The sequence below is a fragment of the Panulirus ornatus genome, chromosome 14 (genome assembly GCF_036320965.1).
Source record: "Panulirus ornatus isolate Po-2019 chromosome 14, ASM3632096v1, whole genome shotgun sequence".
NCBI classification, from domain to species: domain Eukaryota; kingdom Metazoa; phylum Arthropoda; class Malacostraca; order Decapoda; family Palinuridae; genus Panulirus; species Panulirus ornatus.
Window position 1 is genome coordinate 41,363,319 of NC_092237.1, and position 22,055 is coordinate 41,385,373.

The 22,055-nt window shown below is 41.4% G+C and overlaps 1 protein-coding gene across 1 annotated transcript in view; it reads left to right on the top strand.

Annotated features, from left to right (window-relative positions):
• Positions 1-6,768, top strand: part of LOC139753540 (probable G-protein coupled receptor Mth-like 10) — a 32,223-nt gene extending 25,455 nt beyond the window's left edge. The window contains exons 5-7 of the mRNA XM_071670188.1: positions 1-173; positions 613-702; positions 5,562-6,768. The exon at positions 1-173 is cut by the window's left edge and continues 26 nt beyond it. Of these exons, the coding sequence (XP_071526289.1) occupies positions 1-173; positions 613-702; positions 5,562-6,030 (732 nt within the window). The 3' untranslated portion in view covers positions 6,031-6,768. The remainder of the gene's footprint in view (positions 174-612; positions 703-5,561) is intronic.
• The last annotated feature ends 15,287 nt before the right edge of the window (positions 6,769-22,055 follow it).

Consider the following 22,055-nt stretch of genomic DNA (forward strand, 5'->3'; position numbering starts at 1 on the left):
TATGGCCCCGTTGCATTTCTGTTTGCCAGTAATTTCGTGTTGCTTTCAAATACATATTGGAAATGTAGGACTTTTCAATTGAATTCAGCTATTCTGAGGGACTACAGAAGTGAAGACACGAGTGACGAGACTGCGCTCAACATAAACCATCCCCGACAGAACCACATTTCAAAGTAGGATGTTGATTGTTTTCACTTCAGCTGTGTGTCGTATGTCATTCATACATATATCAGTAGGAAAACATGGAAACCTGAATGAACAGGCCTCACATTCTGTTTACTCCAGCAGGACTGTGTGATCAGATTTTTGTTTATCTCATTCACTTTAAGATAAACCATACGATAACTTTTGAGAACCACTTCCTACTTTTTAATACGTTGACTTCAATTTTTCTTTGTTTACGTATTCATCATCTCAGATCTCAAAAATCATAAGTGAACGATATTTCCACTGACATATACTTTGTTTAGGTATGAGGTCCACAGTCTTATAAAAGAATATAATTTTCAATCTATATTCTGTTATGCCACACAAGTAAGAGTGCTGTGCTTAATGACCAAGTTTTCTCGTAAGATACAGCTTCTTAATGAGTCTCTCTACTCCCACACCAAGCTTCAAGCAGCAGTTCTTTCTACTGGTACTCACGTTAGTCTGCTGGTCCTGCGAGCTTCTCTCCTGGAAGATTCGTCATCCTGAAGTATGGTGAGCATTTATTACTTCTGGGTGAGGGAGGCTACAGTGCTGTACAGTAGATATCAGTCGACCAGCCTCTGGTCTTGTTATTCTGTAGGATGGGTTCTTTAGCGCTGCTTATCAGTTAAGCAGAGGGAACTGTTACCTTCACAACAGTGATCACTTTATTTCTATATTCTGTTACGTTCTGCCTTCACCCCTTACATTAAAGGATGTATAATCAGCCAAGAGGCCCATTGAAACAGATAATTCTGAAATAACAGCTTATGTTAACAGAGATTTGGGCAAGACACAGATTCCCTCACCATCTGGCTAACATCTGACAGCTGACGGCCGTAATTTATCGCCTTTATCCTTCTTGTTACGTTGGTCAAATACCAAACAGATAAAAATCTATAAAAATATATTTATGATAGCAAAAATAAACATGGTTCTCTCGTAACATGAACGATACAATTTACACTTGATACACAGAACTCTCTCTATCTTACTTTACTTAACATCTCTGGCAGATTTACTGGCCTCAGTTATATAACATAAGGGTTTGAAATGACTGAGATGTGAACAGATTACATTATACATTTACCAACAGCTTTGTATCACATCATTCCTCTATAGCCATTCTCTGAGCCAGAGTTGACCTTAGCCTTTTTCCAATTTCTATACAAATTCTTCATATCACTTTCTCTTGTCTCTTACATATGTTTTGTCCTTCCATGATTTAAGTTAATATAAAAAATATCTACTCTTAATGTGTCTACGCTCTAATAAACACAATCTCTTATAGTAACATACAATAATAAGACCCTCAAAACAATATAAGGTACACTGGACATATCATTCCTCAAAGAAAACAGAATAAGATATGATGGATTAGTATAACATTTATTGGTAAATAGGGGAGACCTGTAACAATTCAATACCTATTCTTTAAAGACAGCCAGTATCATGACGTACTAGTGGTAGTAGGACGACTACATGAGGGCATATGTGCTCCATATAATTCGCATGGAATGGAGGAAAGACGAACAACCATCACATACAGTAAGAATGACAATGAATACAAAGGAAATGAAACAACAACAGACCTCCTGGGTCTTTTGAGGCTCTTTGTAATAGAGAAAGAGATTCGAAACTCATAATCTAGTGTGGCTGAGAGTCGAAAGGTAGTGAGTCATACAGAGGTTTCTAAGAGAAAACCCGCAAACATTGTACTTAAAAGGTGCACATAATGTCAGTCGTGGGTCTTAAGCAAAATCCGTTTGTTGAGTATACCTGGTACATTGCATGGGAGACTGGATTGTAAGGACACAGAGCATTAGGCTGGGGAGGAACATTACGGTTTCAAAGAATGGTAGAGAATGTGTGGACCAGGCATTTGCTTTAAAGAATATCTTGAGAAATACTATGAGATCCAGAAGGACTTCTATGTGACGTTTATGGGTCATGAGACAGCGTGTGACAGTGGAGATAATTATGATTTATGGAGGGTGCTACGAACATATTGCGTTGAAGGAAAACTGCCAGAAACAGTGAAGAGTTTTTATCAAGAGACTAAGGCATGTGTGCGAGTAAGAACAGAAGAGGATAAGTGGTTCTAGGAAAAGGTGGGTGTCCGGCAGGGGTGTGTGATGCCACCATGGTGTTGACCATTTATATACTGTCGATAGAACTTGTCAATGCGGCAATAAAGAGAATAATCACTTGGGAACAGATACTCTCGTGTAAGACTGAAAAGCTGTCACTGACTGTAATTTTGTCTAAAGCAGGTGACTTTTCTATTGGATCATGTGAATCATGAATGAAAAATATGATTCGAATTTTATCGTATCTTGCACACACCCCATACTGATTTAAGATATTAAACTTTATATCCAGAGATAGTAATGATAGATATAGATGTATTGTATCTTTAAATCTAGAGATAGTAATGGTAGATATAGATGTATTGCATCTTTGTATCCAGAGATAGTAATGATAGATATAGATGTATTGTATCTTTAAATCTAGAGATAGCAATGATAGATATAGATGTATTGTATCTTTATATCCAGAGATAGTAATGATATATATAAAAGTACTGTATATATCCAGAGATAGTAATGATAGATATAGATGTATTGTATCTTTATATCCAGAGATAGTAATGATAGATGTAGACGTATTGTATCTCTATATCCAAAGATAAAGATAAAGATAGATATAGATGTATTGTATCTTTATATCCGAAGATAGTTATGATAGATATAGATTTATTGTATCTTTATATCCAGAGATAGTAATGATAGATATAGATTTATTGTATCTTCATATCTAGACATAGTAATGATAGATATAAATGTATTGTATCTTTTTATCCAGAGATAGCAAAGATAGATATAGATGTATTGTATCTTTATATCCAGAGATAGCAATGATAGATATAGAGGTATTGTATCTATTTCCAGAGATAGTAATGATGGAAATACATGTACTGTATCTTTATATCCAGAGTTAGTAATGATATATATAGATGTAGTGTATCTTTGCATCCAAATATAGTAATTATAGACATAGATGTATAGGTGTACTGTATCTTTACATCCAAATATTGTAATCATAGATATAGATGTATAGATGTAGTGTATCTTTACATTCAAATATAGTAATTATAGACATAGATGTATAGATGTATGCGAGAATTTCTTTGAAAAACAAATGGATTTGTATGTAGCATTTATGGATCTGAGAAGGCATATGATATGGTGGATAGAGATGCTCTGTTGAAGGTATTAAGAGTATATGGTGTGGGAGGCAAGTTGCTAGAAGCAGTGAAATGTCTTTATCGAGGATGTAAGGCATGTGCACGTGTAGGAAGAGAGGAAAGTGATTGGTTCTCGGTGAATGGTGGTTTGCGGCATGGTGCGTGATGTCTCCATGGTTGTTTGATTTGTTTATGGATGGGGTTGTTAGGTAGGTGAATGCAAGAGTTTTGGAAAAAGGGGCAAATATGCAGTCTGTTGTGGATGAGAGGGCTTGGGAAGTGAGTCAGTTGTTGTTCGCTGATGATACAGCGCTGGTGATTGATTCGGGTGAGAAACTGCAGAAGCTGGCGAATGAGTTTGGTAAAGTGTGTGAAAGAAGAAAGATGAGAGTAAATGTGAATAAGAGCAAGTTACAGTAGGGTTGAGGAAAAAGTCAATTGAGAAGTAAGTTTGAATGGAGAAAAACTGAAGGAAGTGACGTGTTTTAGATATCTGGGAGTGGATTTGGCAGCGGATGGAACCTTGGAAACAGAAGTGAGTCACAGTGTGGGGAGGGGGCGAAAGTTCTGGGACCGTTGAAGAATGTGTGGAAGGAAACATTATCTCGGAAAGCAAAAATAGGAATGTTTGAAGGAATAGTGGTTCCACAATGTTATATGGTTGCGAGGCGTGGGCTATAGATAAAGTTGTTCGGCGAAGAGTGGACAATATGTGGTGTGAGGTGGTTTGAATGAGTAAGTAATGAAAGGGTAAGAGAGATGTGTGGTAATGAAAAGAGTGTGGTTGAGAGAGCAGAAGAGGGTGTATTGAAATGGTTTGGTCACAGGGAGGGAAATGAGTGAGGAAAGATAGACAAAGAGGATATGTGTGTCAGAGGTGGAGGGAACGAGATGTGGTAGACCAAATTGGAGGTTGAAGAATGGAGTGAAAAAGATTTTGAGCGATCGGGGCCTAAACATACAGGAGAGTGAAAGGTGTGCAAGGAATAGAGTGAATTGGAACGATGTGGTATACCAGGGTCGACGTGCTGTCAATGGCCTAAACCAGGGTATGTGAAGCGTCTGGGGTAAACCATGGAAAGTTATGTGGGGCCTGGATGTGGAGAGGGAGCTGTGGTTTCGGTGCATTATACATGACAGCTAGAGATTGAGTGTGAACGAATGTGGCCTTTGTTGTCTTTTCCTAGCGCTACCTCGCGCACGTGTGGGGAGAGGAGGTTTCATTTCAGGTGTGGAGGGGTGGCGACGGGAATGAATAAGGGCAGCAAGTATGAAGTATGTACATGTGTATATATGTACATGTCTGTGTATGTATATATATGTGTATACTTTGAAATGTATAGGTATGTATATGTGCGTGTGTGGACGGTTGTATGTATATACATGTGTATGTGGGTAGGTTGGGCCATTCTATCGTCTGTTTCCTTGCGTCACCTCGCTAACGTAGGAGACAGCGACAAAATATAATAAATAAATAAATTGTAAATAGTTGTATTGTATCTTTATATCCACACATAGTAATGATAGATATATATGTAATTTATCTTTATATCCAGAGAGAGTAAGGATTGATAGTGATGTATTGTATCTTTGTATCCAGTGATAGTAATGATAGATATAGATGTATTGTATCTTTATATTGAGATACTAATGATGGATATAGATGTATCTTTATATCCAGAGATAGTAATGATAGATATAGATGTATTGTATCTTTATATTGAGATACTAATGATGGATATAGATGTATCTTTATATCTAGAGATAGTAATGATAGATATAGATGTATTGTATCTTCATATCCAGAGATAGTAATGATAGATATAGATGTATTGTCTCTTTATATTGAGATAGTAATGATGGATATAGATGTATCTTTATATCCAGAGTAGTGATAGATATAGATGTAGTGTATCTTTATATCCAGAGATAGTAATGATAGATATAGATGTTGTATCAATATCCAGAGATAGTAATGATAGATATAGATGTATTGCATCAATATCCAGAGATAGTAATGATAGATATAGATGTATTGCATCAATATCCAGAGATAGTAATGATAGATATTGATGTATTGTAATCACTTATCTGTGTCTGCATAATGATTTATCTCTCTTTCCAGGATGTTTACTGACGTCCTCAACGCACTTCAAGGCTTCTTCATCTTTGTAATATTTATGGCAAATGGAAATAAACGTAGACAACTGGCGGAGAAATACCCAAACCTTTTCTCCAAAGTAAAACACATATTTTCATTAAAAAGAGTCAAATCTCGCATTCTATGCAGAGGTAACGACGCTGGAACAGATCACCTTGATGTAATATCTCGATTCAGAGGAAACCTGCCATCATTTCATGCAACAATACCTACACCTCGAGCCCGATGTTCATTAGCCAGTGAATCTGAGAGCAATATCATCACTTTATCTCACGCACACTTAACTTTGTCAAATAGACCTTTGTACTCTCCTGGATTCGGCGACGTAAGTTCATCACAGTTACAGACCACTAATGTAGATTGCTCTCCTGAATCTGCGAACGTCAGCTCAGCACATTCAGGTGGCATAACTAGTGTAAAATGCTCTCCTTAGTTTGACAACGTCAGCTGCGCAGAGTTAGACGGCATCATTTTAAAAGGAGACACTGAGTTTTTGATTTCCTCTTCCAGTTTCATCGGTAATGTTTGTTAGAATATCTTAACTCTTCCCAGGAGAATTAATGTTAACACTTGACACTGTCAGTGAATCAGCAAGTCATATGATGACTAGTAATGTTAACACTTGACACTGTCAGTGAATTAGCAGGTCATATGATGACCAGTAATGTTAACACTTGACACTGTCATTGAATTAGCAAGTCATATGATGACCATGGATTGAACATGTTCATCCACTATGTACGTCAATAGGTGACTTGCCTCAGTAAGACCCCAGTATTAATACCTAAGAATATACGAACAATGCGTTTAGCAGTTACTCTATTACTGCACTCACATCTCATGTTTATATTTCCTTGAATAATGAGGGGTCAGTCACGAATACTAACTGGCTGTGTTTATAAAATAATTATCAACCATGATATTCAATGATGTATTTTCTTTATTTTTTGTTCATGTTGTTGAGCTCGATTTTATTTCAAATTCTGATTGAATATATGTTGTTGTTTTTAACTGATTGTAAATGACGTTGTTTAGCTTTAGGTAAAATCCCAGATGTGGCATTTACTAGCTTATCAGCAGTGGCATTAGAATGATCAGATTAATTTTACGATAATTACGAGACACGATTGTGTAATTGTTGTGGCATTAGTTAATAAATACTTGTTTGTTACATTTCAAGTCCTTTATAATTCTACCATGTAGTATATTGAAGATACAGGACAGCTATAATGGTGAATACTGCCTACCACATTTCTCATGTCTGATTTTAATGGACATCAGAACCCAGAAAACATGGCAAACATCTTTCATAAACACTGGGAGGGTATCTTTCACCCATATCCTCCCCCCTCCCTCAATCATCTGGCGTACGAAAACACTCAAACTGTCACACAGCACATACAAACCTGACCCAGTCACTTTCATCCAGAAGAAACCATACACCTGCAATCCCTTTCAGACGACCATTTACTCACAACTCCCATAAGGTCGAACGAGGTCAAATTCCTCCTACTAAAATCCCCCAAAGTAGCCCCAGGTAACTCAGGCATTGGTTACCAATTATTTACCCACCTCCCTGACAACACCATCAGAGCCATAACCTCACTCTTCAATGCGGCACTAGCCAGCCTCAGGCTGTTTCCCCGCAAATTTCAAAACAGCAACGAACTACTATGATACCAAAACCCAATACATCAAGCAGAGGCCCAGTTAACTATAGACCCATTAACCTACTTGAATCCATCGGGAAGACATTTGAAAGAATCATAAACAAGAGACTCAGACCACACCTGACGAACAACAACCAACTCTCACACAAACACTTTGTCTTTCAGCAACATCACTCCACACAAGATGAACTCAACGTAATCACCAACTACATAAGAGAACAACACCCGGACGTACAGAATGACCGCCCTCATTACAAAAGATGTAGAGAAAGCCTTTGACACCGTCTGGCACGAAGGCTTGAGGTACAAACTCAGTACCCAGTTTCAACTACCACGACCCACCATTAAACTTGTATCCACTTACCTCAGCAGTAGGAGAATGCGAATTAAGTACAAAAATTCTTATTCAGATTACTTCTCCCTCAATGCCGGTGTACCTCAAGGCTCTGTGCTGGCCCCCCACTCTTTACATACTCTACACAAATGATCTTCCTGAACCTATACGCTCGGACCCTATCACTACTATATGCAGATGACGTCACCCAGCTAATCAGAGCCAGAACCAACACATGCTCAACTGGAAGAACTCGGAAGGAAATTGACCAAGTTTCACTTTGGGAGTTGAAAAGGAGAATCAAGTCAAATCCGGCAAAATCCAGCATATCATACTTTAACGTACGTCACAGACACAATATAACTAATGTCTACCTACACTCCCGTATTCACCGTCATTTTTTACCCATACCCGTCTCACATACTAACACTATACTGGGCCTTAATTATGATGTACACCTGCGAATGAACCGTCATATCCAATCTAGGACGGCTATTGCGAGATCAGAGCCCATGAAATTGCACAGATGTATAGAGGCATAATTAAAAACCAAATTGCACCTCTCCAAAGCATTAATACGCCCATTAATAACTTACACCCCTTCAGCTCTTGATCTCGCATCCAAAACCAACATCCGCGCCTTCCAAATAATTCAAAATAAATCTTTATGTTGGATCTTCAACACCAAATGCCACGAGTTCACCAGGAATACAGAACTCCACGAGAGAGCACGACTGCCTCCACTGATATCTATTGGAGACAACTTTATGAAAAACTTGTGGAACACTTTGAACTACACTATAACTACTGGATTGAGTACTTCAACAGTCTCCTGGGAATAGATCACCCAGACAATATATTCAATGTTCAATTTGAACAATATCCAGACACCATATATTAACATTTAAAGCTAAGAACTAATAAAACTCACAACTAAGATCGTGCAGAGAACATCATAGCAAAATTAGTGTCTGTCAATCCCTCCCTTCCTATACCCACCTTAGAGAAAAAAATATATCCACCCCTTCTCTCGCTCTCCACTCACCAGCCCCATCCTAACTAACCCCACAACCCAATGCACGCTGGGTCGAGCCCTGGATCTTTACTTTCTACTAATATTAACTTCCTCTAAGCTAACCCTTGCTCTCTACTCCCTCTCCTGCTCCTGCTCCTCCTCCTCCTCCTCCTCCTCCTCCTTCTCCTCCCCCGCCCCCCTCCTTGGAAGAGTTTTCTACCATCATCATCATCATCATCATCATTCATTGTTGGGCCTATCTTTCACAAGAACTCTGTTACTTCGGTACTTATCACACCCCAGTAGCTGCAAAATGTATTAGGTTGGCAACCCGGAGGCTACAGCACCAACGTGGTTGAAGGGAAGCCTACCGGTACTCTCCCCTGAACAGGCTCTTGACAAAGTTAATGGCGTGCCCAGCGCTCTGTGCAACGCGCTCTCAGCTAAACCGTGAGATGCAACCTTTGTTACTGTACATGCCACAAGTTAGTGACTAATAACGGTGCAAGGCGGTTAACCCGTTTCGTCCGAGAGGCCATAATGGGATGACAAGGTGTTCGTCTGAAATTGCATCTGACTGAAGGTCGTTGTCTTACCCGCTTAGTAGGTAGTAACTGATGATATTAGCTACCACGACACACTGTAATGCGCTTCTTGAGTGTTGACTCACTCCTGACACCCAAGGCAATGCCGCTACAATAACAATTTTGTGTCCCGCTTACTGACCAACTGGAGTCTTAGTGAAATCCTTGAAGATGGCTCCGGCTTCTCGAGTTCCCTGCCCTTGATGCCATTGGGAGTTAACCACGGATTTTCTCCTCAGAGAAGAAGGTGAGTACACTTCTTGTTTGTTCTGCGACGTATTTGTTAGGTTTCCGGTAGATGTTAGGAAAAATAGCGCAGCGAAGTCTTGGAGAAACGAGATGTAAGGATGAAAGGGTGGGAAGACGAAGCTGGGTTCTTGGCGATACAGGAAACAGAAATAGGTATATCATCTAGAGTAGATAGCGTAGATAGTAGAACAGCAACTGTTGAGACGAAGTTGGAAGAAACTTCCACCCTCCAACCTCGAGGATAACATGTCGCCGCATGACCGAACAACTTAAAAGCAACGAACTCCACTCGCAATAGGTTTAGCGTACTACATGAAATACATGATGATCATAGCATCATCGAGGTCTGGGACCAGGAGTTCTGTGCTAAGGGTAGAAATAGGAAGAACTTGTGGAGGCTGGAGCTAGGATAGAACACGTCCTAGATAAGTTTGACGACAGTCTCAAACAATCCCGATGTGATTTTTGTCGTTCAGTTGGAGACGAACAACGCACTTAATGTGAGATCGGAAGAAATATTAGCGAAGTATAGGGAACTTGTAAGCAAGTTTAAAGAATTATACAGTTACTCTCCTCACATGCTGACCAAAAGTGGACATTCCTGAGTGGCTGTCAGGCATACCTCATTCATACGATGGTTGTAAAGACAGATATACGGTATCAGGTGTATGCTTCAGATGTCTGGTGTCCCATGTACTTAGTAGACGTATGATGCCAGTCAGATATACATTCCAGATGTATGGTGTCAATCATATATGCACTCTAGAGGTATGGTGTCAGTCAGAGAAACACAGCAGATGTCAGTCAGATATACCCACCAAATGTATGGTGTCAGTCACACAAACGCACCAGATGTATGGCGTCAGTCAGATATACCCACCAAAAACGTGGTGTCAGCCATATATACGCATCAGATGTATGGTGTCAGCCATATATACGCACCAGATGTATGGTGTCAGCCATATATACGCACCAGATGTATGGTGTCAGCCATATATACGCACCAGATGTATGATGTCAGCCATATATACGCATCAGATGTAAGATGTCAGTCAGACAAACACACCAGACATATGGCGTCAGTGTCTGTGTTCCTCAAATCTGGTAGGTCCACTTAATTTGTATATACATAATGCTTGTGGAGTCATAAAGTTTTTCCGTTCTGCCTGTGATGAAGAAATCACTTTTCATCCTTCAAAACTTACATTTTCAGAAGGTCACCCATGGTTTGTTTTGTGGATTAGAAGGATCACATGCATGTGTGACTCTGCTGCCAGCGAGAGGGAGGGTTCAGGTAGTAGAGGAATGGTCCCTCCAATGACCAATCTATGGTATATATCTCTGGCTACACTTAACTGTATGACTGTGTGCTTGTCTTCTGAGGTTTTAGTTAAGAGCTAATACTCTTTCATGTAACATATTGACTGTCCATCATCATCCTCAGCTTCAGCCTAGACAAAGCAGTTATCACAAAAACGCTTACAATATCCTCCAAACGGATACATTTGAAACCAGTCTGAGGATTGCACGTATCTCTCCGACCCTCTGGTCTGGCGCACATTAGACACCACAGTTTGCAAACCTCTTCTTAGATATTTTTTTCTCTGATCCTGTGAGTCATGTTCTTTCATTTTCTTCAGATTCTACCTTTACGCCCAGACTCTCTCTCTCTCTCTCTCTCTCTCTCTCTCTCTCTCTCTCTCTCTCTCTCTCTCTCTCTCTCTCTCTCTCTGCCTGACGTAATAGTACCCGAGCGAATCGATTACTTTACGATTCCAAAGCATCAATTGTTCTAGGAGCAGTTGGCGCTTGAACATTTCCTCAGCTGAATGTATTTACAGATATTCATTGGTGTGAAACAATGAATCAGAGATCCACGTAGACTCGTTCTTGAAGTCTTGAACAATCTGTCAAAGGTGTTATCATTCACCTTTCTCGAGTATCTGTGTCAAGTGACGCATCAGGCTAAGGAGAGCCTATTGAAAATCTCAGTAAAAATAAGAGAGAGAGAGAGAGAGAGAGAGAGAGAGAGAGAGAGGGGGGGGGGGGGGGGTTCCGTATATTACATCTTCACACAACGTTACTATAACAAAATTATCACAAGCGAGAGATATATAAGACAATGAACACAGCCTAAATAGCAGCTGATAATGACGCAGCGTGAGGAAAATTTTGCCCGTCCAACCCTCAGAGTTGGTGGAGTGAGGGAAGGAGGAGAAGGGAAGGAGGAGAAGGGAAGGAGGAGAGAGAGGGGGAATGAGGAGGTAGCCTCCCAAGACTCAGTGATAAGGTTGTCATGCTTTTCAATGTCCACAGCTCACAGTAATGTCTATATTGAAGGTCCTTGATATTCAGTAAGACTAGACAACATTGTGTGGTCTAGTGCAAACACGAGTGCCCTTCCAAGTACATCGTTAAGAAAGGGCGAGGAATCATAGGCCCAAGGCAGGCGCTGCCGAAGCGACGTAATTACGTGGTCAGTCACAGCGGTGACGGACGCGTCAGCCACAGCGGTGATGGATACGTCAGCCACAGCGGTGACGGCCGCGTCAGCCACAGAGGTGACGGACACGTCAGTCACAGCGGTGACGGACGCGTCAGCCACAGCGGTGACGGATACGTCAGCCACATCGATGACAGACGCGTAAGCCACAGAGGTTACGGACGCGTCAGCCACAGAGGTGACGGACACGTCAGCCACACAGGTTACGGACGCGTCAGCTACAGAGGTGACGGACCGTCAGCCACAGAGGTGACGGACCGTCAGCGTCAGCCACAGAGGTGACGGACACGTCAGCCACAGAGGTTACGGACGCGTCAGCCACAGAGGTTACGGACGCGTCAGCCACAGAGGTTACGGACGCGTCAGCCACAAAGGTTATGGACGCGTCAGCTGCAGAGGTGACGGACGCGTCAGCCACAGAGGTGACGGCTGTGCTGGCGATAACCTCTTGTTTACTTGAGGCTCGGCCAGTGCACGTGATTATGACTCTTGCTCTGAAGACATTGTGTCTATGCTTCATACACTTGCTTCGTGCCTTTGTAAAACTATAAACCTTCATCTCTAGTTTTACTCGTTTATCCAGATGGACATTGTCTTCTCATGCTTTGTTAAAGGACTAAAATACTGAATTGATTTGGTATTACCATGATACAAAATGATTCATGATAGTCCAATGCTTATTGTCAACCTTACTGTCTGTGTAAACACTGGGGAACGAATCAAAAAAAGTGTTTTGGTGCCTCAGATTTTAGACTTGATTCCAGGTATATTCACACCACTGAATAAGAATATGACCTTCATTTCCTTCTAGCAGCTCTAGGTTTGGAGATAATGCACTTATCAATACATGTACCTCTCAATGAGCGGGTCACAGCGTGTGTTCCCGTGTAATGCCATTGGCAACTCTGTATTTTCCCGCCTTGGCGACGTCTCTCGTCTTCCCGCTGAGTCAGTCGGGGTCTGGTGGAAGACTGTTGTTAGCTAGACGCTGTATTTCCCTTCCTAGAATTCATAAGAGTGCAGTTTGCCTCTTCCCTCAACCAACCGTTATAGTATTTTTTTTCTTTTTTTTTCTTTTTTGCAAATTGGGCAATGTGAACTGAATGATTCTTGGTATAGTGGTAGGCTACATGGTACTACATCAGTCTGCCTTAAACTATTTCCACCATTTTCATACGTTTTCTTTTTTTTCTTTTCAGTTGCACCTGATGACAGCTTCCACACGAAGAAAGTGTTTGAATCATCCAGATTCTTTCTGCTATATTTGTGGAGGCTACACATTCATGGAATAAAGAAAATCCATTTCTGATTTTATGGAAAGGGCAAATTTAAGCTATTTCAAATTACAACTACGGGATCAAGATAAGACATGGACTCCACACACTGTTTGTGAAACTTGTGTTGAGCACCTGAGACGGTGGACTCAAAGCAAGAGGAAATTTCTGAAGTTTGGCATACCACTGTTATGGAGAGAACAGACGAACCACTGTGATGACCTGTTACTTGTGTCTGGTTAACATTAGGGTTAATTAATGGACGTGACAGGAGTAAATGGACGAAGACTCGGCAAAACGACCTGTTGCACACTCAGATGAAATACCTGTCCCATCATTCATTCATCTGGAGGAGCTCCCTGAAGAAGCCGAATCCTCTACTTTTGCTGTAGACAGTACTGACTCGTGAGCAAAGTCATAGTGACTGGGAAGAAACCACAACAGTAGCAGATGTTTTTAGTCAGCCGGAGCTCAATGACGTCATTAGGGAGCTAAATCTCTCAAAGAAATCAGCAGAATTGTTGGCGTCCAGCCAGGCTAACAGAAAAGAACTTACTGCAACCGAGAACCGAAAAATCACGTAATATCGCAATAGAGAAGTGGATTTACTGCCCTTCTTCTCGGAGTAAAATGATTTCGTTTTTTCCAACGATGTGCAAGACTTGCTGATGAAGATGAGTATATCAAAATATGTACCAAGTGAATGGCGGTTATTCATAGATAGTTCCAAGCGGAGCTTAAAATGTTGTGCTTCTACACAATGGCAACAAATAGGGATCAGTTGGTCACTGAACTAAGATGAGTGAACAGCAGGACACAATCGCCCTGGTCCTACACAAGATATCATACCACCATTACCAATGGCTGATCTTAAGATGGTGACTTTTCTCCTGGGTCAGCAGTGTGGATACACCAAGTATCTCTGCTTTATCTGTCTCTGGGATAGTAAAGCTAAGGATGAGAACTGGGATGAGGAAACAATGGTCTCTGAGAGAACACTTGGTGGTTGGGGAAAATAATGTAATGGCAGAACCCTTGGTTGACAGAGATAAGATCATTGTATCACCACTGCACATCAAACTAGGTTTAATGAAACAGTTTGTGAAGCTCTGAACTAAGATGGCGACTCTGCTTTGACTATATATGCAGAAAATTTCCAGTGTTGAGCATGGAGAAGCTGAAGGCCTGGATTATCTATTTGATATCAGCATCTTTGATGATCAGGGAACTCATGAAAGACCCACATTTCCAAGATTCAATGACCAATGTTTAGGCAGATGCATGGGCTTCGTTCACTGTGGTTGTAAGGAATTGTCTTGGTCACCATAAAGCAGATAACTATTCTAAACTCGAGGAGAACATGATCTCTTCTGTCCCTCAACTTGGCTGTAAAATGAACATCAAAGTGCATTACCTCCACACCCACTTGGATCGTTTCCCAGACAACCTTGGTCACCTAAGTGAGGAACAAGTGAAGAATTCCACCAAGATTTGAGAACTATGGAAGAAAGATCCCGGGGACACTGGGATACCCATACCGGGGACACTGGGATACCCATATTAGGGACACTGGGATACCCATATTGGAGACACTGGTATACCCATATTAGGGACACTGGGATACCCATATTGGAGACACTGGTATACCCATATTGGAGACACTGGGATACCCATATTAGGGACACTGGGATACCCATACCGGGGACACTGGGATACCCATATTGGGGATACTGGGATACCCATATTGGGGACACTGGGATACCCATATTGGGGACACTGGGATACCCATATTGGGGATACTGGGATACCCATATTGGAGACACTGGGATACCCATATTGGAGACACTGGGATACCCATATTGGAGACACTGGGATACCCATATTGGAGACACTGAGATACCCATATTGGAGACACTGGGATACCCATATCAGGGACACTGGGATACCCATATCAGGGACACTGGGATACCCATATTGGAGACACTGGGATACCCATATTGGAGACACTGGGATACCCATATTGGAGACACTGGGATACCCATATTGGAGACACTGGGATACCCATATCAGGGACACTGGGATACCCATATTGGAGACACTGGGATACCCATATCAGGGACACTGGGATACCCATATCAGGGACACTGGGATACCCATATTGGAGACACTGGGATACCCATATCAGGGACACTGGGATACCCATATTGGAGACACTGGGATACCCATATTGGAGACACTGGGATACCCATATTGGAGACACTGGGATACCCATATCAGGGACACTGGGATACCCATATCAGGGACACTGGGATACCCATATTGGAGACACTGGGATACCCATATTGGAGACACTGGGATACCCATATTGGAGACACTGGGATACCCATATTGGAGACACTGGGATACCCATATCAGGGACACTGGGATACCCATATTGGAGACACTGGGATACCCATATCAGGGACACTGGGATACCCATATCAGGGACACTGGGATACCCATATTGGAGACACTGGGATACCCATATCAGGGACACTGGGATAGCTATATCAGGGACACTGGGATACCCATATCAGGGACACTGGGATACCCATATCAGGGACACTGGGATAGCCATATCAGGGACACTGGGATACCCATATCAGGGACACTGGGATACCCATATCAGGGACACTGGGATAGCCATATCAGGGACACTGGGATACCCATATCAGGGACACTGGGATAGCCATATCAGGGACACTGGGATACCCATATCAGGGACACTGGGATAGCCATATCAGGGACACTGGGATACCCATATCAGGGACACTGGGATAGCCATATCAGGGACACTGGGATACCCATATCAGGGACACTGGGATACCCATATCAGGGACACTGGGATACCCATATCAGGGACACTGGGATACCCATATCAGGGACACTGGGATAGCCATATCAGGGACATTGGGATACCTATATCAGGGACACTGGGATACCCATATTAGGGACACTGGGATACCTATATTGGGGATACTGGGACACTGGAATAGCCATATCAGGGACACTGGGATAGCCATATCAGGGACACTGGGATAGCCATATCAGGGACACTGGGATACCCATATTGGAGACACTGGGATACCCATATTGGAGACACTGGGATAGCCATATCAGGGACACTGGGATAGCCATATCAGGGACACTGGGATAGCCATATTGGAGACACTGGGATACCCATATTGGAGACACTGGGATACCCATATTAGGGACACTGGGATAGCCATATCAGGGACACTGGGATACCCATATTGGAGACACTGGGATACCCATATTGGAGACACTGGGATACCCATATTAGGGACACTGGGATAGCCATATTGGAGACACTGGGATACCCATATTGGAGACACTGGGATAGCCATATCAGGGACACTGGGATACCCATATTGGAGACACTGGGATACCCATATTGGAGACACTGGGATACCCATATTAGGGACACTGGGATACCCATATTGGAGACACTGGGATAGCCATATCAGGGACACTGGGATAGCCATATCAGGGACACTGGGATAGCCATATCAGGGACACTGGGATACCCATATCAGGGACACTGGGATAGCCATATTGGAGACACTGGGATAGCCATATCAGGGACACTGGGATAGCCATATCAGGGACACTGGGATAGCCATATGATGGTGGATTACTGCTGGACCAGTCAACGTAATTGGCCTGGGCAGCTCACCACAAGAAGTCTTTGAAACGCCGCTTTCGTGAGATGTCTGAGTAAGTGAACATTGTATCATTGATATATAACTTTCTATGTTTGTTTAACTATCATGTGATTATTTGGATGTAATTTGATAATAATAAACAAACTCTACCTGTATGAAGCCATTTCTTATTTATGAAAAGGCAACAATTAATGATTTGTAGTCATCAATGCTTGTGTCCGATCGGTTGTATGCACAGCAATTAGGGTTATATCATATCTCGATACCCAGAGTTGATAGAGAAAAACTGATGGCATATTTAGAATCAGCGACCAAAACTTACCTTAAAGCATTTCTAACAACTCAGGCACCAAATTCTGTGTTCCAGATGAATTATTCATATGTATAACATACACCTTCGACCAGTCCATTAGCGATGAGTAACTGAACTGCGAGGATCAGCAGCTTTAACGACAGTTACTCATGAGGCAGGATGAAGCCTAACAACCTTAAATGTTATACAACGTTATTTATGAAGGTTATACACTCTACGCTGTTCACCAAGAGTAAAGTACTTTGATTTCTCACTTATCACCAAGCTTGATTTTGTCTGAACCGAACGGATGTAAAGCACTACAGCCGACATATGGAATCTTGACATACAAGATGAGCTAATCTTGCCAAGCTCGTTCTCCCTTAAGTACGCTAACTTACGATAACAAGGTACAGATGGAACTTAATGTTCTTGACATGAGTTTACGTGAGAAAGACAGACAACAGACGGTCTGACTGACCCACGACTCGGTTGTCTGAAAAGAATGAAAAGAAAATGTAATTCCGTTCAGTAGTTTTTAAACTACCACCGACTCCCTGCTGCTGCTGCATTAGCTTTCTAGTGTCCCTGCTACCGCTGTCGTTTATACGTTTATTTCTAGCGTTTTTCTCAGACTATACCTGAATTTATGAAATACTTGCCTAAACGACTTTTGAAGGTATTTATAGTCTTATCGTTCAGTACGTCTGACGATAACTTATTCTAGTGCTCAACACATGGGAAAAGAAGCTTTCTCCCACGTCCGTACTATATCTTTTAGCTTTAGTTTTATTCCGTTTGTCCTGGTAACCGTATTTTCTTATATTTCGAAAAAATTTCGTGATGTACTTATCAAACTTGTTCAGAATTTCGAATACTTGCATTAAGTTGACGCGAAGACTAAGTTTTTTAAGGAGGAAGAGATCCCATCGTTTTAGCTTCTCTTCGTATGCCAGATTTCTAAGGGATCAATTTTGTGGTGCATCTTTATACTTGCTTTAATTTTTTCTTGTCCTTTTATAGTTTTGAGATCAAAACTGGACCGCATATTTAAGGTGTGATCTTACTAGAGAATTATAAAGTATGAGAATTGTTTCTAGTGTCTAGTAGTCTATGTTCCTGGTTATGAAATCTAACATTTGGTTACCTTACTTACTTGCTGCTTGACACTATTTAGTGTACTTCAAATTGTTGCTAATGACATCTCCAAGATCCTTTTCTTCATCTACTTTAGTTAGAGAGTTTCCAAATAGCTTATGATCGTAGCCTGTTTTCTTATCTCCAAAGCGTATGATTTTATACTTGTCTACATTAAACTTCATTTGCCATCTGTCTTACCACTCTGCTAGTAAGTTAAGATCTCTGAGAGTTACGCCTCTTTACAGCTCTACCTCTTAGTTTAGTATCGTCAGCAAATTTGGAGATCTTAAATATGAGACCGAGTTCTAGGTTATTAATATTCATAACGAAAAAATTGGGCCTAGGACCGACCCCTGTGGCACACCACTCGTTACGTCCAGCCAGTCTTAGGTTTCGCCGTTTAACACTACACACTGCTTTCTTCCAGTAAGCCAGTCTTTGATCATGTACAGAGTTCTTCACCGATTTCGTGTGATTTGAGTTTATGTAAGTCTTTCGTGAGGTACTTTATCGAAATCCTTTTGGAAATCTGAATATACTGCATCACACGGTAATTTTTCCTCCCAATTCTGATAAATAACATTAAAAGATTCCAGCAAGTTCGTCAGGCAGGATCTTCTGTAGCGGAAACCATGTTGGTTGTCCGATATAATTTTGTTCTAGAAACGTGACAGTTTTATCTCATCATATTTCCCATCATTTAACCTGAGACTTACGAAAGGCTATCAAGGCGGTAGTTCAAGGCACACATTTTGTCTCCTTTTTTCATATAGGAGTAAGATTTGCTAGTTTCCAGTCAGTTGGCATCTAACCATCCGATAAAGATTTGTTGAATACTTTTGTTATGGGTTATATCAGCTGTCACCTGACCCCCTTTAAAAATCTTGGAGCTAAGTTTTCTTTGCCGTAAGATTTGTTAGGATTTAATGGTCCCAGTTATATAAGTACTTCAGCTGTTTCTTTCTCTAACCTTCAACTCTTCTTCATCAGATCCTTGAAACATTTCACTGGTTGCGATATTCGAGATGTTTCTTCAATTGTAAATACAGAATTAAAAGAATAATTTAGTATGGCAATCATTTCCTTGTCGTCAGTAGTTAGTGTGTCACGCTCGTTTTGTAATGGTCCAATTCCTTCTTTCACGGTCTTACTTTGTCTTATGTATTTGAAGAATTCCTTAGGTTTATTATTAACTTTCAAGGATATTTCTTTTTCTTCCCTCATGACCTTACACTCTCTTTGGATTTTCATTAATTCCTGGTGATTTTCATCGGTTCTCACAGATTTCAATTTCTTACGTTTTATTCTATTCTCGTAGTCATCCATGATGGTTTGAAATATTGCAAGTTGTCTCTGTAATTCGTGGAATATGTTTATGTTCAGTCTCGAGTAGTGTGTTTTTAATGTCGTTCTACATATCCTCTGCTGTGTGAACGTCAAGAAGTTTTGTCCAAATGGTACTACGAATTTCGTGTCAAATGTTTTCAAAATTTGCTCGCCTGTAATCTGGGATCATGATTTTGTTATTTATTTTATGATCTAGATTTATCTCTAATCTAATCAAACCGTGATCGCTGTTAGGGAGGTGAATGCAAGAGTTTTGGAAAGAGGGGCAAGTATGCAGTATTGTTGTGGATGAGAGAGCTTGGGAAGTGAGTCAGTTGTTGTTCTCTGATGATACAGCGCTGGTGGCTGATTCATGTAAGAAACTGCATAAGCTGGTGACTGAGTTTGGTAAGTGTGTGAAAAAAGAAAGTTGAGTAAATGTGAATAAGAGCAAGGTTATTAGGTACAGTAGGGTGAGGGTCAAGTCAATTGGGAGGTAAGTTTGAATGGAGAAAAACTGGAGGAAGTAAAGTGTTTTAGATATCTGGGAGTGGATCTGGCAGCGAATTGGAACCATGGAAGCGGAAGTAAATCATAGGGTGGGGGAGGGGGCGAAAATCCTGGGAGCCTTGAAGAATGTTTTAAAAGTCGAGAATTTTATCTGGAAAGCAAAAATGGCTATGTTTGAAGGAATAGTGGTTCCAACAATGTTGTATGGTTGCGAGGCGTGGGCTATGGATAGAGTTGTGCGCAGGAGGGTGGATGTGCTGGAAATGAGATGTTTGAGGACAATATGTGTTGTGAGGTGGTTTGATTAAGTAATGAAAGGGTAAGAGAGATGTGTGGAAATAAAAGAGCATGGTTGAGAGAGCAGAAGAGGGTGTTTTGAAATGGTTTGGTCACATGGAGAGAATGAGTGAGGAAAGATTGACCAAGAGGATATATGTGTCAGAAGTGGAGGGAACGAGAAGTAGGAGACCAAATTGGAGGGTGGAAGGATGGAGTGAAAAAGATTTTGAGTGATCGTGGCCTGAACATGCAGGACGGTGAAAGGCGTGCAAGGAATAGAGTGAATTGGATCGATGTGGTATACCGGGGTCGACGTGCTGTCAATGGATTGAACCAGGGCATGCGAAGGTCTGGGGAAACCATGGAAAGTTTTGTTGGGCCTTTAAGTGGAAAGGGAGCTGTGGTTGCGGGCATTATTGCATGACAGCTAGAGACTAAGTGTGAACGAATGGGGCCTTTGGTGTCTTTTCCTAGCGCTACATCGCACACATGAGGGGGGAGGGGGATGTTATTCCATGTGTGGCGAGGTGGCGATGGAAACAAATAAAGGCAGCAGTATGAATTATGTACATGTGTATATATGTATATGTCTGTGTGTTTATATATGTGTACATTGAGATGTATAGGTATGTATATTTGCGTGTGTGGACGTGTATGTATATACATGTGTATGTGGGCGCGTTGGGCCATTCTTTCGTCTGTTTCCTTGCGCTAATTAGATTGATAGAATAATAGTAATAATAATGATAATTACAGAGGTATAAGTAAATTATATAGGAGGGTATTGATTGAGAGGGTGAAGGCATGTACAGAGCATCAGATTGGGGAAGAGCAGTGTGTTTTCAGAAGTGGTAGAGGATGTGTGGATCAGGTGTTTGCTTTGAAGAATGCAATGTGAGAAATACTTAGAAAAAACAAATGGATTTGTATGTAGCATTTATGGATCTGGAGAAGGCATATGATAGAGTTGATAGAGATGCTCTGTGGAAGGTTATTAAGAATATGTGGTGTGGGAGGCAAGTTGTTAGAAGCAGTGAAAAGTTTTTATCGAGGATGTAAAGCATGTGTTACGTGTAGGAAGAGAGGAAAGTGATTGGTTCTCATTGAATGTAGGTTGCGGCAGGGGTGTGTGATGTCTCCATGGTTGTTTAATTTGTTTATGGATTGGGTTGTTAGGGAGGTGAATGCAAGAGTTTTGGAAAGAGGGGCAAGTATGCAGGTTCTGTTGTGGATGAGAGAGCTTGGGAAGTGAGTCAGTTGTTGTTCTCTGATGATACAGCGCTGGTGGCTGATTCATGTAAGAAACTGCATAAGCTGGTGACTGAGTTTGGTAAGTGTGTGAAAAAAGAAAGTTGAGTAAATGTGAATAAGAGCAAGGTTATTAGGTACAGTAGGGTGAGGGTCAAGTCAATTGGGAGGTAAGTTTGAATGGAGAAAAACTGGAGGAAGTAAAGTGTTTTAGATATCTGGGAGTGGATCTGGCAGCGAATGGAACCATGTAAGCGGAAGTAAATCATAGGGTGGGGGAGGGGGCGAAAATCCTGGGAGCCTTGAAGA